This window comes from Cherax quadricarinatus, chromosome 14 (genome assembly GCF_038502225.1).
Source record: "Cherax quadricarinatus isolate ZL_2023a chromosome 14, ASM3850222v1, whole genome shotgun sequence".
NCBI classification, from domain to species: domain Eukaryota; kingdom Metazoa; phylum Arthropoda; class Malacostraca; order Decapoda; family Parastacidae; genus Cherax; species Cherax quadricarinatus.
Window position 1 is genome coordinate 7,715,382 of NC_091305.1, and position 17,317 is coordinate 7,732,698.

Below are 17,317 nucleotides of genomic sequence, written 5' to 3' on the forward strand. Positions count from 1 at the left end.
GCTGTCTCCCTCGCACGGTGCTGACGTGCAGGACACAGCTGAGTCTCCCTCGCACGGTGCTGACGTGCAGGACACAGCTGTCTCCCTCGCACGGTGCTGACGTGGAGGACACAGCTGTCTCCCTCGCACGGTGCTGACGTGCAGGACACAGCTGTCTCCCTCGCACGGTGCTGACGTGCAGGACACAGCTGATTCTCCCTCGCACGGTGCTGACGTGCAGGACACAGCTGTCTCCCTCGCACGGTGCTGACGTGGAGGACACAGCTGAGTTTCCCTCGCACGGTGCTGACGTGGAGGACACAGCTGAGTCTCCCTCGCACGGTGCTGACGTGCAGGACACAGCAGATTCTCCCTCACACCGTGCTGACGTGCAGGACACAGCCGAGTCTCCCTCGCACTGTGTTACAGAAAACGGAACTTCTGCTAACGCCTCCAACAGAGGATGATAGTTGCTGCATTGATCAATGATGACCATGGCATGACACCTGTGTGAGGGAGGCCTGGTGGAGAGACAGGTGTGTCAGGACACATGTGTGAGGGACGCCTGGTAGAGAGACAGGTGTGTCAGGATACCTAAGTGAGGGAGGCCTGGTGGAGAGACAGGAGTATCAGGACACCTGTGTGAGGGACACCTGGTGGAGAGACAGGTGTGTCAGGATACCTAAGTGAGGGAGGCCTGGTGGAGAGACAGGTCTGTCAGGATACCTGTGTGAGGGAGGCCTGGTGGAGATACAGGTGTGTCAGGATACCTAAGTGAGGGAGGCCTGGTGGAGAGACAGATGTATCAGGATACCTGTGTGAGGGAGGCCTGGTGGAGAGCCAGGTGTGTCAGGATACTTAAGTGAGGGAGGCCTGGTGGAGAGACAGGTGTGTCAGGATACCTGTGTGAGGGAGGCCTGGTGGAGAGACAGGTGTATCAGGACACCTGTGTGAGGGACGCCTGGTGGAGAGACAGGTGTGTCAGGATACCTGAGTGAGGGAGGCCTGGTGGAGAGACAGGTGTGTCAGCATACCTGAGTGAGGGAGGCCTGGTGGAGAGACAGGTGTGTCAGCATACCTGAGTGACGGAGGCCTGATGGAGAGACAGGTCTTCTTTGCCCTTCCCCAATCTTCATGACTTTGCACTTGGTGGGATTGAACTCCAGGAGCCAATTGTTGAACCAGGTCTGCAGCCTGTCCAGATCCCTTTGTAGTTCTGCCTGGTCTTCGATCGAGTGAATTCTTCTCATCAACTTCACGTCATCTGCAAACAGGGACACCTCAGATTCTATTCCTTCCGTCATGTCGTTCACAAATACCAGAAACAGTACTGGTCCTAGGACTGACCCCTGTGGGACCCTGCTGGTCACAGGTGCCCACTCTGACACCTCGCCACGTACCATGACTCGCTGCTGTCTTCCTGACAAGTATTCCCTGATCCATTGTAGTGCCTTCCCTGTTATCCCTGCTTGGTCCTCCAGTTTTTGCACCAATCTCTTGTGTGGAACTGTGTCAAACGCCTTCTTGCAGTCCAAGAAAATGCAATCCACCCACCCCTCTCTCTCTTGTCTTACTGCTGTCACCATGTCATAGAACTCCAGTAGGTTTGTGACACAGGATTTCCCGTCCCTGAAACCATGTTGGCTGCTGTTGATGAGATCGTTCCTTTCTAGGTGTTCCATCACTCTTCTCCTGAAAATCTTCTCCATGATTTTGCATACTATACATGTCAGTGACACTGGTCTGTAGTTTAATGCTTCATGTCTGTCTCCTTTTTTAAAGATTGGGACTACATTTGCTGTCTTCCATGCCTCAAGCAATCTCCCTGTTTCGATAGATGTATTGAATATTGTTGTTAGGGGTACACATAGTGCCTCTGCATGACAGGTGTGTCAGGATACCTGAGTGAGGGAGGCCTGGTGGAGAGACAGGTGTGTCAGGATACCTGAGTGAGGGAGGCCTGGTGGAGAGACAGGTGTATCAGGATACCTAAGTGAGGGAGGCCCGGTGGAGAGACAGGTGTGTCAGGATACCTGTGTGAGGGACGCCTGGTGGAGAGACAGGTGTGTCAGGATACCTGAGTGAGGGAGGCCTGGTGGAGAGACAGGTGTGTCAGGATACCTGAGTGAGGGAGGCCTGGTGGAGAGACAGGTGTATCAGGATACCTAAGTGAGGGAGGCCCGGTGGAGAGACAGGTGTGTCAGGATACCTGTGTGAGGGACGCCTGGTGGAGAGACAGGTGTGTCAGGATACTTAAATGAGGGAGGCCTGGTGGAGAGACAGGTGTGTCAGGATACTTAAGTGAGGGAGGCCTTTTGTAGAGACAGGTGTATCAGGATACCTGTGTGAGGGAGGCCTGGTGGAGAGACAGGTGTATCAGGGTACCTGTGTGAGGAACGCCTGTTGGAGAGACAGGTGAGTCAGGATACCTAAGTGAGGGAGGCCTGGTGGAGAGACAGGTGTGTCAGGATACCTGTGTGAGAGAGGCCTGGTGGAGAGACAGGTGTGTCAAGATACCTAAGTGTCCCGGGAGGCCTGGTGGAGAGACAGGTGTGTCAGGATACCAAAGTGAGGGAGGCCTGGTGGAGAGACAGGTGTGTCATGATACCTAAGTGAGGGAGGCCTGGTGGAGAGACAGGTGTGTCAGGATACCTGAGTGAGGGAGGCCTGGTGGAGAGACAGGTGTGTCGAGATACCTGAGTGAGGGAGGCCTGGTGGAGAGACAAGTGTGTCAGGATACCTAAGTGAGGGAGGCCTGGTGGAGAGACAGGTGTGTCAGGATACCTGAGTGAGGGAGGCCTGGTGGAGAGACAGGTGTGTCAGGATACCTGAGTGAGGGAGGCCTGGTGGAGAGACAAGTGTGTCAAGATACCTAAGTGAGGGAGGCCTGGTGGAGAGACAGGTGTGTCAGGATACCTAAGTGAGGGAGGCCTGGTGGAGAGACAGGTGTGTCAAGATACCTAAGTGAGGGAGGCCTGGTGGAGAGACAGGTGTGTCAAGATACCTGAGTGAGGGAGGCCTGGTGGAGAGACAGGTGTGTCACGCCACGACATCCATCCTATATAATTACAGTCTAGCTTCATATAACCACAGTGCAGCTTCATATAACCACAGTCTAGTGTCATATAACCACAGTCTAGTGTCATATAACCACAGTTTAGTGTCATATAACCACAGTCTAGTGTCATATAACCACAGTCTAGTGTCATATAACCACAGTCTAACTTCATATAACCACAGTCTAGAGTCATATAACCACAGTCTAGAGTCATATAACCACAGTCTAGAGTCATATAACCACAGTCTAGTGTCATATAACCACAGTCTAGTGTCATATAACCACAGTGCAGCTTCATATAACCACAGTCTAGTGTCATATAACCACAGTCTAGAGTCATATAACCACAGTCTAGTGTCATATAACCACAGTCTAGTGTCATATAACCACAGTCTAGCTTCATATAACCACAGTCTAGAGTCATATAACCCCAGTCTAGAGTCATATAACCACAGTCTAGCTTCATATAACCCCAGTCTAGAGTCATATAACCACAGTCTAGTGTCATATAACCACAGTCTAGCTTCATATAACCACAGTCTAGAGTCATATAACCACAGTCTAGCTTCATATAACCCCAGTCTAGAGTCATATAACCACAGTCTAGTGTCATATAACCACAGTCTAGCTTCATATAACCCCAGTCTAGAGTCATATAACCACAGTCTAGTGTCATATAACCACAGTCTAGCTTCATATAACCACAGTCTAGAGTCATATAACCACAGTCTAGCTTCATATAACCCCAGTCTAGAGTCATATAACCACAGTCTAGTGTCATATAACCACAGTCTAGCTTCATATAACCACAGTCTAGCTTCATATTACTACAGTCTAGAGTCATATAACCCCAGTCTAGAGTCATATAACCACAGTCTAGCTTCATATAACCACAGTCTAGAGTCATATAACCACAGTCTAGAGTCATATAACCACAGTGCAGCTTCATATAACCACAGTCTAGAGTCATATAACCACAGTCTAGCTTCATATAACCACAGTCTAGAGTCATATAACCACAGTCTAGAGTCATATAACCACAGTCTAGTGTCATATAACCACAGTCTAGAGTCATATAACCACAGTGTAGCTTCATATAACCCCAGTCTAGAGTCATATAACCACAGTCTAGCTTCATATAACCACAGTCTAGTGTCATAAAATCACAGTCTAGAGTCATATAACCACAGTCTAGCTTCATATAACCACAGTCTAGTGTCATATAACCACAGTCTAGAGTCATATAACCACAGTCTAGTGTCATATAACCACAGTCTAGTGTCATATAACCACAGTCTAGCTTCATATAACCACAGTCTAGTGTCATATAACCACAGTCTAGCTTCATATAAGCACAGTCTAGAGTCATATAACCACAGTCTAGCTTCATATAACCACAGTCTAGAGTCATATAACCACAGTCTAGAGTCATATAACCACAGTCTAGAGTCATATAACCACAGTCTAGTGTCATATAACCACAGTCTAGAGTCATATAACCACAGTCTAGTGTCATATAACCACAGTCTAGTGTCATATAACCACAGTCTAGCTTCATATAACCACAGTCTAGAGTCATATAACCACAGTCTAGCTTCATATAACCACAGTCTAGAGTCATATAACCACAGTCTAGAGTCATATAACCACAGTCTAGTGTCATATAACCACAGTCTAGTGTCATATAACCACAGTCCAGCTTCATATAACCACAGTCTAGTGTCATATAACCACAGTCTAGTGTCATATAACCACAGTCTAGTGTCATATAACCACAGTCCAGCTTCATATAACCACAGTCTAGCTTCATATAACTACAGTCTAAAATCATATAACCACAGTCTAGTGTCATATAACCACAGTCTTGTGTCATATAACCACAGTCTAGTGTCATATAACCACAGCCTTGTGTCATATAACCACAGTCTAGTGTCATATAACCACAGTCTTGTGTCATATAACCACAGTCTAGCTTCATATAAGCACAGTCTAGCTTCATATATCCACAGTCTAGTGCCATATAACCACAGTCTAGTGTCATATAAGCACAGTCTAGCTTCATATAAGCACAGTCTAGCTTCATATAAGCACAGTCTAGCTTCATATAAGCACAGTCTAGCTTCATATAAGCACAGTCTAGCTTCATATAAGCACAGTCTAGCTTCATATAAGCACAGTCTAGCTTCATATAAGCACAGTCTAGCTTCATATAAGCACAATCTAGTTTCATATAAGCACAGTCTAGCTTCATATAACCACAGTCTAGTGTCATATAACCACAGTCTAGCTTCATATAAGCACAGTCTAGCTTCATATAAGCACAGTCTAGTGCCATATAAGCACAGTCTAGCTTCATATAAGCACAGTCTAGCTTCATATAACCACAGTCTAGTGCCATATAAGCACAGTCTAGCTTCATATAAGCACAGTCTAGCTTCATATAAGCACAGTCTAGCTTCATATAACCACAGTCTAGTGTCATATAACCACAGTCTAGCTTCATATAAGCACAGTCTAGCTTCATATAAGCACAGTCTAGTGCCATATAAGCACAGTCTAGCTTCATATAAGCACAGTCTAGCTTCATATAACCACAGTCTAGTGCCATATAAGCACAGTCTAGCTTCATATAAGCACAGTCTAGCTTCATATAACCACAGTCTAGTGCCATATAAGCACAGTCTAGCTTCATATAAGCACAGTCTAGCTTCATATAAGCACAGTCTAGCTTCATATAAGCACAGTCTAGCCTGGTAAACATTTCTGGTGTTTAAAATAAGGATGATGATGGCGGTGTAGCGACGTTATCACTAAAATGTAACAGTTACGGTTTAACTTCGTTTTGGAGTTCGTTCAGTGAGTAAAGCATTTATAACCTTACATCAGCGGAGCTCTCTCTCAACTCTAACACAACACCAGGGTGGTGGTGGTGACCTGGTGGTGGTGACCTGGTGGTGGTGGTGACCTGGTGGTGGTGGTGACCTGGTGGTGGTGGTGACCTGGTGGTGGTGACCTGGTTGTGGTGGTGACCTGGTGGTGGTGGTGACCTGGTGGTGGTGACCTGGTTGTGGTGGTGACCTGGTGGTGGTGGTGACCTGGTGGTGGTGGTGACCTGGTGGTGGTGACCTGGTGGTGGTGACCTGGTTGTGGTGGTGACCTGGTGGTGGTGGTGACCTGGTGGTGGTGACCTGGTGGTGGTGGTGACCTGGTGGTGGTGACCTGGTGGTGGTGGTGACCTGGTGGTGGTGGTGACCTGGTGGTGGTGACCTGGTTGTGGTGGTGACCTGGTGGTGGTGGTGACCTGGTGGTGGTGGTGACCTGGTGGTGGTGACCTGGTTGTGGTGGTGACCTGGTGGTGGTGGTGACCTGGTGGTGACCTGGTGGTGGTGACCTGGTGGTGGTGGTGACCTGGTGGTGGTGACCTGGTGGTGGTGACCTGGTGGTGGTGACCTAGTGGTGGTGGTGACCTGGTGGTGGTGACCTGGTGGTGGTGACCTGGTGGTGGTGACCTGGTGGTGGTGACCTGGTGGTGGTGACCTGGTGGTGGTGACCTAGTGGTGGTGGTGACCTGGTGGTGGTGACCTGGTGGTGGTGACCTGGTGGTGGTGACCTGGTGGTGGTGACCTAGTGGTGGTGGTGACCTGGTGGTGGTGACCTGGTGGTGGTGGTGACCTGGTGGTGGTGACCTGGTGGTAGTGACCTGGTGGTGGTGACCTGGTGGTGGTGGTGACCTGGTGGTGGTGACCTGGTGGTGGTGGTGACCTGGTGGTGGTGGTGACCTGGTGGTACTGACCTGGTGGTGGTGGTGACCTGGTGGTGATCTGGTGGTGGTGGTGACCTGGTGGTGGTGGTGACCTGGTGGTGGTGGTGACCTGGTGGTGGTGACCTGGTGGTGGTGGTGACCTGGTGGTAGTGACCTGGTGGTGGTGACCTGGTGGTGGTGGTGACCTGGTGGTGGTGGTGACCTGGTGGTAGTGACCTGGTGGTGGTGGTGACCTGGTGGTGATCTGGTGGTGGTGGTGACCTGGTGGTGGTGGTGACCTGGTGGTGGTGGTGACCTGGTGGTGGTGGTGACCTGGTGGTGGTGGTGACCTGGTGGTGGTGACCTGGTGGTGATCTGGTGGTGGTGGTGACCTGGTGGTGGTGGTGACCTGGTGGTGGTGACCTGGTGGTGGTGGTGACCTGGTGGTGATCTGGTGGTGGTGATGACCTGGTGGTGGTGGTGACCTTGTGGTGGTGACCTGGTGGTGGTGGTGACCTGGTGGTGGTGGTGACCTGGTGGTGGTGACCTGGTGGTGGGGGTGACCTGGTGGTGGTGGTGACCTGGTGGTGGTGATCTGGTGGTGGTGACCTGGTGGTGGTGGTGACCTGCTGGTGGTGGTGGTGACCTGGTGGTGGTGACCTGGTGGTGGTGGTGACCTGGTGGTAGTGGTGGTGACCTGGTGGTGGTGGTGACCTGGTGTTGGTGACCTGGTGTTGGTGACCTGGTGGTGGTGGTGACCTGGTGGTGGTGGTGGTGACCTGGTGGTGGTGGTGGTGACCTGGTGGTGGTGGTGACCTGGTGGTGGTGGTGGTGACCTGGTGGTGGTGGTGACCTGGTGGTGGTGGTGACCTGGTGGTGGTGGTGACCTGGTGTTGGTGGTGACCTGGTGGTGGTGGTGACCTGGTGGTGGTGGTGACCTGGTGTTGGTGACCATGTGGTGGTGGTGACCTGGTGGTGGTGGTGGTGACCTGGTGGTGGTGATGACCTGGTGGTGGTGGCGACCTGGTGGTGGTGGTGGTGGTGACCTGGTGGTGGTGGTGGTGACCTGGTGGTGGTGGTGACCTGGTGGTGGTGGTGGTGACCTGGTGGTGGTGGTGACCTGGTGGTGGTGGTGACCTGGTGGTGGTGGTGACCTGGTGGTGGTGATGACCTGGTGGTGGTGGTGATCCGGTGGTGGTGGTGGTGACCTGGTGGTGGTGACCTGGTGGTGGTGGTGACCTGGTGTTGGTGATGACCTGGTGGTGGTGGTGACCTGGTGGTGGTGGTGGTGACCTGGTGGTGGTGGTGACCTGGTGGTGGTGATGACCTGGTGGTGGTGAACTGGTGTTGGTGACCTGGTGGTGGTGGTGACCTGGTGGTGGTGGTCGTGACCTGGTGGTGGTGGTGACCTGGTGGTGGTCGTCGTGACCTGGTGGTGGTGACCTGGTGGTGGTGACCTGGTGGTGGTGGTGACCTGGTGGTGGTGGTGACTTGGTGGTGGTGACCTGGTGATGGTGACCTGGTGGTGGTGACCTAGTAGTAGTGGTGAACTGGTAGTGGTAACCTGGTGGTGGTGGTGACCTGGTGGTGGTGGTGACCTGGTGATGGTGACCTGGTAGTAGTGGTGACCTAGTAGTAGTGGTGACCTGGTAGTGGTAACCTAGTGGTGGTGGTGGTGACCTGTTGATGGTGACCTGGTGGTGGTGACCTGGTGGTGGTGGTGACCTGGTGATGGTGACCTGGTGGTGGTAACCTAGTAGTAGTGGTGACCTGGTAGTGGTAACCTGGTGGTGACCTGGTAGTGGTAACCTGGTGTTGACCTGGTAGTGGTGACCTGGTGGTGGTGGTAGTGGTGACATGGTGGTGGTAGTAATGACCGGGTGGTGGTTAGACTAGTGGTGGTGATGGTGACGCTAATGGTGGTGACAGTGACACTGGTGGTGGTGATAGTGACACTAGTGGTGGTGACAGTGACACTAGTGGTGGTGACAGTGACACAAGTGGTGATGGTGACACTAGTGGTGGTGATAGTGACACTAGTGGTGGTGGTGACACTAGTGATGGTGACACTAGTGGTGGTGATAGTGACACTAGTGGTGATGGTGACACTAGTGGTGATGGTGACACAAGTGGTGATGGTGACACTAGTAGTGATGGTGACACTAGTGATTGTGACACTAGTGGTGATGGTGACACTAGTGGTGATGGTGACACTAGTGGTGATGGTGACACTAGTGATTGTGACACTAGTGGTAATGACAAATTGTCAACTACATCCTGTTCTTTGATATTTTAGACCAACGTGTAGATTTCGGCAGAAGAGACCATCCCTGGCCACCAGTAGACCATGGCACCACCTATCTAACTATCATACATCAGTATCACCATAACTATCACATATCACTACCATCACCATGACTACAACACATCACTACCATGCCTGGAGATACCTGAATAGGGTTTCGGGGGTCAACGCCCCCGCGGTCCGGTCTGAGACCAGGCCTCGTGGTGGATCAGGATCTGAACAACCAGACTGTTACTGCTGGTCGCACGCAAACTGACGTACGGACCACAGCCCGGCTGGTCAGGTACTGAATTTAGGTGCCTGTCAAGTGCCTTCTTGAAGACAACCAGGGGTCTATTGGTAATCCCCCTTATGTATGCTGGGAGGCAGTTGAACGGTCTTGGGGCCCCTGACGCTTATTGTGTTGTCTCAGTGTACTTGTGGCGCCCTTGCTTTTCACTGGGGGAATGTTGCATCTCCTGTCGAATCTTTTGCTTTCACAGGGAGTGATTGTTGTGTGCAAGTTTGGTATTAATCCCTCTAGGATTTTCCAGGTGTATATTATCATGTATCTCTCTCGCCTGCTTTCCAGGGAATACAAATCAAGGGACTTCAACCGTTCCCAGTTATTTAGGTGCTTTATCGTACTTATGTGTGCCGTGAAAGTTCTTTGTACACTCTCCAGGTCAGCAATTTCGCCTGCCTTGAAGGGGGCAGTTAGTGTACTGCAGTATTCCAGCCTAGAGAGAACAAGTGAATTGAAGATAATCATCATGAGCTTGGCGTTCCTAGTTTTGAAGGTTCTCATTATCCATCCTATCATTTTTCTAGCAGATGCGGTAGATACATTATGGTGGTCGTTGAAGGTGAGATCCTCTGACCATCACCATAACTACCACACATCACTACCGTCACCATAATTACCACACATCACTACCATCAACTATCACAATCACCACTCAATCAGCAACATTACACAGTAGTATGCCACGACACTACTACAATCACAACAAAACCAGCAACAATACACACTAGTGTGCCAAGACACTACTACAACGACAACACAACCAGCAACACTGCACAGTAGTGTGCAACGACACTACCACAATCACAACACAACCAGCAACACTACACAGTAGTATGCCACGACACTACCACAACTGCAACATAACCAGCAACACTGCAAGTATCTTACAAGGAGAAAGCCACAGGTAACAAACTACAGGCAGGTAACAGCTGCTCCTTATCAAGCAGTCTCCTTTTGATCCCCAATGGGAAGGGGAACCTATATCCTACAATATCCACTGTTTCTTTCACACAATGCTGTCGCATCGTGTGAAAATTAAGTCAGCAAACAGAAAAATTAACGACTCCACCAAGCTAGCTTTAGTTACCGCTGTAAGGACCTGCTTTCAGGCCAAATGTACGGTGCTTCATTCGTTGAAGGACTCTTTCACTGTTGTCCGTACTGACGACACTGAAGCATCTAAGCTGTTAGGTAAGACACATATGCAACAGTTAGGTATCTTTATTTCGAAACGTTTCGCCTACACAGTAGGCTTCTTCAGTCGAGTACAGAAAAGTTGATAGAAGCAGAAGATACTTGAAGACGATGTAATCAGTCCATCACCCTTAAAGTTTTGAGGTGGTCAGTCCCTCAGTCTGGAGAAGAGCATTGTTCCGTTGTCTGAAACAATATGAAGTTGAAGTGACAGGATGGAGCCTTTATATAGTGCCAGGAGGTGAGACGTAGGTTGCTTTGGGAGGGCAGGTCCCTCTCAAACCCAGCCGTTCTCACTAGTAGAGGTCGAAGTTGATGGTCTGTGCCAAGATACCCTTGTGTTGCAGTGTCTGACAGAATGAACACTAAAATGGTATAAAATACCGACAGATTGTTAGGTAAGACACATATGCAACAGTTAGGTATCTTTATTTCGAAACGTTTCGCCTACACAGTAGGCTTCTTCAGTCGAGTACAGAAAAGTTGATAGAAGCAGAAGATACTTGAAGACGATGTAATCAGTCCATCACCCTTAAAGTTTTGAGGTGGTCAGTCCCTCAGTCTTGAGAAGAGCATTGTTCCGTTGTCTGAAACAATATGAAGTTGAAGTGACAGGATGGAGCCTTTATATAGTGCCAGGAGGTGAGACGTAGGTTGCTTTGGGAGGGCAGGTCCCTCTCAAACCCAGCCGTTCTCACTAGTAGAGGTCGAAGTTGATGGTCTGTGCCAAGATACCCTTGTGTTGCAGTATCTTGGCACAGACCATCAACTTCGACCTCTACTAGTGAGAACGGCTGGGTTTGAGAGGGACCTGCCCTCCCAAAGCAACCTACGTCTCACCTCCTGGCACTATATAAAGGCTCCATCCTGTCACTTCAACTTCATATTGTTTCAGACAACGGAACAATGCTCTTCTCCAGACTGAGGGACTGACCACCTCAAAACTTTATGTACGGTGCTTCATTCGTTGAAGGACTCTTTCACTGTTGTCCGTACTGACGACACTGAAGCATCTAAGCTCATGGACATCTCTGCTATCAAGACCCTACAAGCCCGACAATTCACCATATCTTCATCTCCATCCTTGAAGGCGAAAAAAATCAGTCTTTGTGAAATGACAAATGAAGCACTGAAGACATATCGAGGTACAGAACACCTGGGCCTCGGTAGACAGCATTACCAAGATTCCTTACGCCTCCTCCATGATTAAGATCACTTTCTCGGACATCTTCATGGCTGGCCAAGCTCTCTCTGATGGACTGGCCATCTCTTACTATCACATACACCCAGGCCACATCGAACCTGAACGATACACACTCCACCCGCTGGACCTGCTACTCTTACAACCACATTACCAAGGACTGCCCCACCAAGGACAAGATATTCTGCCTAAATTCTGGGAAAGAGGGGCACGATTTCAAATCCTGCACTACCACCACTGCTCCAACATGCCTTAACTGCAAGGGTAATCATCATACTCTTGCAGTTAAGTGCCAACTACGAAAAGAAATCATAACTATAAAGATTTAAATAGACCTGAAGAAGAACATCTTAATTAAGATCTACATATGCCGCCATTCCTAAACTTCAGTCTGATACTACCAAGATTCTCCAGGCAGCACAACAGTCTCCTTTACCCAGCAACTCCTCTCTACTCCCTCCAGGGTGCTGTATTGCATGGTATATGCACACCTTTCAAGTGTAGCAAACCCTGGCACATTTAACTTTACTATCAATGAACTCTTCCTACTAAACAATATGCCTCTCTTCACCTTCCCTGACTCCACGCCTTCGGTCGACATTCTGAAGACTGTACCCAACGTAGTGAACTTCACTGTACCTGCAGACCTGTCTCCTTCCTCTAACCAAAAAATTTTTCCTATACCACCCCCAATTGATGACAACGAAGATTCTACTGACTAAACCACCGCCTCCCACGTTTCTCATCCAGCTGACAATTCACCAATACACCTCACCACTGCTCCTGACCACCCACAGTCACCTGCCAGTACCCATGTAGACTCGTTCACAGAATCATCTTCCGGGGAAGAGGATGGCGAAAACACCCACACCAGTACAACAACATGAGTCACAGACCAGGCCGCGGGGGCGCTAACCCCCGAAACCCTCCCCAGGTATCTCCAGGTATACACCTTCATCCAACGGCTATACTGTGACTGGCTTGGAACTATATAATGGGCTCTGTGTTGGGACTGTCAAGTCTGCGAGTACTGTAGTTCGTCAAGCCACACAGTTAAACATTTGGACACAGGACACAACTATACCACCTCTCCAGAAGCACCTTCATGAAATTTGTAAACAGATCTTTAACACACCAGCCCTAAATAACAAGCACATTCAGCCAACATCTTACATGTGAGTTGCCTACTCCTGTGATGCTGCCTACTACCGTCTCCTGCGACCAAGCCTGCTGCCCAATTACTCAAGACTTCACCGAACACAAGCCTGATACTAGCACAGCTTGCTCCTTCTGTTTTACGTTCCGCCCCACGGTTGCTTAGCTGCTGGGTTAGCCCTGACACTTTCTCTACGACTGAAGACACTCCTCTCCAACGCTATTCTTCGGCTGTCCCGTCTTCCCTGCTCACCCACAAAGGTCTTACCTAGACTCTCTTGATCTTGACACTGTGCAGTTAGATGTCAACTCTAACCTGGTGACAGGTAGAATCACTGGTAAAACTTGGTCACAATCGCAAGAACACTAAACACAAGGCCACAAGTGTACCACAAGACTACCACCAACTACCACAATCGCCCAGCTACTGACGTATCACAAGCCTACCACCCATATAACTACCACAATCACCCAGTCACTAGCATATCACAAGATTACCACCAACATAACTACCACAATCACCCAGCCACTAGCATATCACAAGATTACCACCAACATAACTACCACAATCACCAGCCACTAGCATATCACAAGAATACCACCAACATAACTACCACAATCACCCAGCCACTAGCATATCACAAGACTACCACCAACATAAATACCACAATCACCAGCCACTAGCATGTCACAAGACTACCAGGTAGGGTCACTAAAGTCATGGTATGAGTACCTGGGCAGCAGCGAGGGACGAGGGTATGTTGCACTCAGAGGGCTCTGTATGTGCGCCGCCGGAGTAGATCTCCTTGAGGCCAAGTTCAGTTGCATCCAGATCGTAGTCCTCAGCCCTGGCTCGCGAGGGACTGAGGGAAGACACCAGTCATTCCTCACCCGCTCCTCATTCCTCATCTATCTTCACTGTCTATATATTTTACATTTGTATATTTGTAACTATATTATCCAAGTTATATTATGTTCCATTAGTAAAAACTCACGTAATAACATAATAATATAGTACGATGTATATATATATATATATATATATATATATATATATATATATATATATATATATATATATATATATATATATACATATGTGTGTGTGTGTGTGTTAGCAAGTGGTTGGGTTACTTTACAAGTGTCAACCTCCATAAGCCACACTCATCAATCTTCCTCACTTAAGATATTTCTCTTAGTGAGAGAGAAATTTAGACAATCAGATGCCATTTTAGTTTTTAATTAGAGCAGGTTAGAACACAGAAATAATAGCAAAACACGAATGATCATATAGGTGACACTTAGTAAAAAAAAAAAAAAAAAACTGCGCTACAACACTGCCACAAACAGCCGGTATGTTCGATACGTGTTTTTAACACAAACTTCTACGTAAACTCCTAAGAGAGTAGTCAGTGTAATAGTGCATCTGAGGTACGTAACACTAACATATTTCTTATATTCTCTCATTAATATTACTCTTAAAAGTATGCAGAGAAAAAAATTAAGTTAAAATGTGGTTGGAATAAACGCGACCAGATTCACTGGGGATAAATATATAAGTCGCTCCCATATTAATGGAATAAAAATCCTGGCAACATTTTCTCTAATAATTCTTAAATGACAGAAAATTGCTGAACTTTAATTCTAAAATGACAGGAACTCGCACTCTGTCTCTGTCTCTGTCTTTGTCTCTGTCTTTGTCTCTGTCTGTCTCTCTCTGTCTCTCTCTTTGTCTCTGTCTCTGTCTCCTCCCTGGAATAAATCGGGGTCGTGACTTAACAATAATGGATTATATGAGGAAATTGAAATTTTCAGTCATAACTTAGTCAATCTATCAAATGGATTCCTAAACCAGTGATGGGGCCATCATGACTTAGTGATGGTGTTTATGTTGTGTTATGACCAGCAACCCACACCCCCACTATCATCCTTCCACACCCCCACTATCTTCCCCTCCACACCCCCACTATCTTCCCCTCCACACCCCCACTATCTTCCTTCCACACCCCCACTCTCTTCCCCCTCCACACCCCCACTACCTTCCCTCCACACCCCCACTATCTTCCCCTCCACACCCCCACTACCTTCCCTCCACACCCCCACTATCTTCCCCTCCACACCCCCACTACCTTCCCCTCCACACCCCCACTATCTTCCCCTCCACACCCCCACTATCTTCCTTCCACACCCCCACTATCTTCCCCTCCACACCCCCACTATCTTCCCCTCCACACCCCCACTAACTTCCCCTCCACACCCCCACTCCTTCCCTCCACACCCCCACTATCTTCCGCTCCACACCCCCACTATCTTCCTTCCACACCCCCACTATCTTCCCCTCCACACCCCCACTACCTTCCCTCCACACCCCCACTATCTTCCCCTCCACATCCCCACTACCTTCCCCTCCACACCCCCACTATCTTCCCCTCCACCCCCCCACTACCTTCCCTCCACACCCCCACTATCTACCCCTCCACACCCCCACTACCTTCCCCTCCACACCCCCTCTATCTTCCCCTCCACACCCCCACTATCTTCCCCTCCACACCCCCACTACCATCCCTCCACACCCCCACTAACTTCCCCTCCACACCCCCACTACCTTCCCCACCACACCCCCACAACCATCCCCACCACACCCCCACTACCTTCCCTCCACACCCCCACTATCTTCCCCTCCACACCCCCACTACCTTCCCCTCCACACCCCCACTACCTTCCCCTCCACACCCCCACTATCTTACCCCCTCCACACCCCCACTATCATCCCCTCCACACCCCCACTATCTTCCCATCCACACCCCCACTATCTTCCCTCCAAACCCCCACTACCTTCCCCGCCACACCCCCACTACCTTCCCCTCCACACCCCCACTATCTTCCCCTTCCCCTCCACACCCCCACTATCTTCCCCTCCACACTATCTTCCCCCCACTACCTTCCCCTCCACACCCCCACTATCTTCTTCTCCACACCCCCACTACCCCCTCCACACCCCCACTACCTTCCCTCCACACCCCCACTATCTTCCCCTCCACACCCCCACTACCTTCCCCTCCACACCCCCACTACCTTCCCTACACAACCCCCACAACCTTCCCTCCACACTCCCACTACCTTCCCCTCCACACCCCCACTATCTTCCCTCCACACCCCCACTACCTTCCCTCCACACCCCCACTACCTTCCCTCCACACCCCCACTACCTTCCCTCCACACCCCCACTACCTTCCTTCCACACCCCCACTACCTTCCCTCCACACCCCCACTATCTTCCCTCCACACCCCCACTACCTTCCCTCCACACCCCCACTACCTTCCCTCCACACCCCCACTACCTTCCTTCCACACCCCCACTACCTTCCCCTCCACACTCCCACTACCTTCCCCTCCACACCCCCACTACCTTCCCCTCCACACCCCCACTACCTTCCCTCCACACCCCCACTACCTTCCTTCCACACCCCCACTACCTTCCCTCCACACCCCCACTACCTTCCCCTCCACACCCCCACTACCTTCCCCTCCACACCCCCACTACCTTCCCTCCACACCCCCACTACCTTCCCCTCCACACCCCCACTACCTTCCCTCCACACTCCCACTACCTTCCCCTCCACACCCCGACTACCTTCCATCCACACTCCCACTACCTTCCCCTCCACACCCCCACTACCATCCCCACCACACCCCCACTACCTTCCATCCAAACCCCCACTACCTTCCCTCCACACCCCCACTACCTTCCCTCCACACCCCACTGCCTTCCTCCACCCCCACTACCTTCCTCACACCCCACTACCTTCCCTCCACCCCACCTACCTACCTTCCCCTCCACCCCCACCCCCTACCTTCCTCCACACCCTTCCCCACCTCCTCCACACCCCACTACCTTCCCTCACCCCACTACCTTCCCTCCACACCCCACTACCTTCCTCCACCCCACTGCCTTCCCCTCCACCTACTACTTCCCTCCACCACCCCCACTACATTCCCTCCACCTCCACTACCTTCCCTCCACCACTACCTTACCCCACACCCCACTACCTTCCCCTCCACCACCTGCCTTCCCTCACACCTACTTCTCCTCCACACCACCCCCCTACCTCCTCCTACCTCCCCTTCATCCACCCCCACTGCCTTCCCCACCACCACCATACCTTCCCTCCACCCCCTACCTTCCTCCACCCCCACTACCTTCCCCCTGCACCCTTCCCCTCCACCCCTACCTTCCTCCACACCCCTACTCCCCAGCCATACACCTCCTTCCCCTCCGCCACCTCCCTCCTCACTGCAGCCCCTCAGGCCCAGTGCCTTCCTCCACCCCACCCCCTACTACCTGCCCCTCCACCTCCCTCCACCCCATTCCTCCAGAGCCGTACTACCTTCCTCCC

The 17,317-nt window shown here is 50.6% G+C and overlaps 1 protein-coding gene across 2 annotated transcripts in view; it reads right to left on the reverse strand.

Annotated features, from left to right (window-relative positions):
- The window catches only part of sei (seizure), a 668,222-nt gene that overhangs the window by 481,803 nt on the left and 169,102 nt on the right, over nt 1-17,317 (reverse strand). Inside the window, exon 2 of one of the 2 annotated variants that reach the window (XM_070084831.1) lies at nt 13,654-13,783. The exons of the other annotated variant lie outside the window; for it this stretch is intronic. Coding sequence (XP_069940932.1) covers nt 13,654-13,783 — 130 coding nt within the window. The remainder of the gene's footprint in view (nt 1-13,653; nt 13,784-17,317) is intronic. 2 annotated transcript variants of the gene reach the window in all.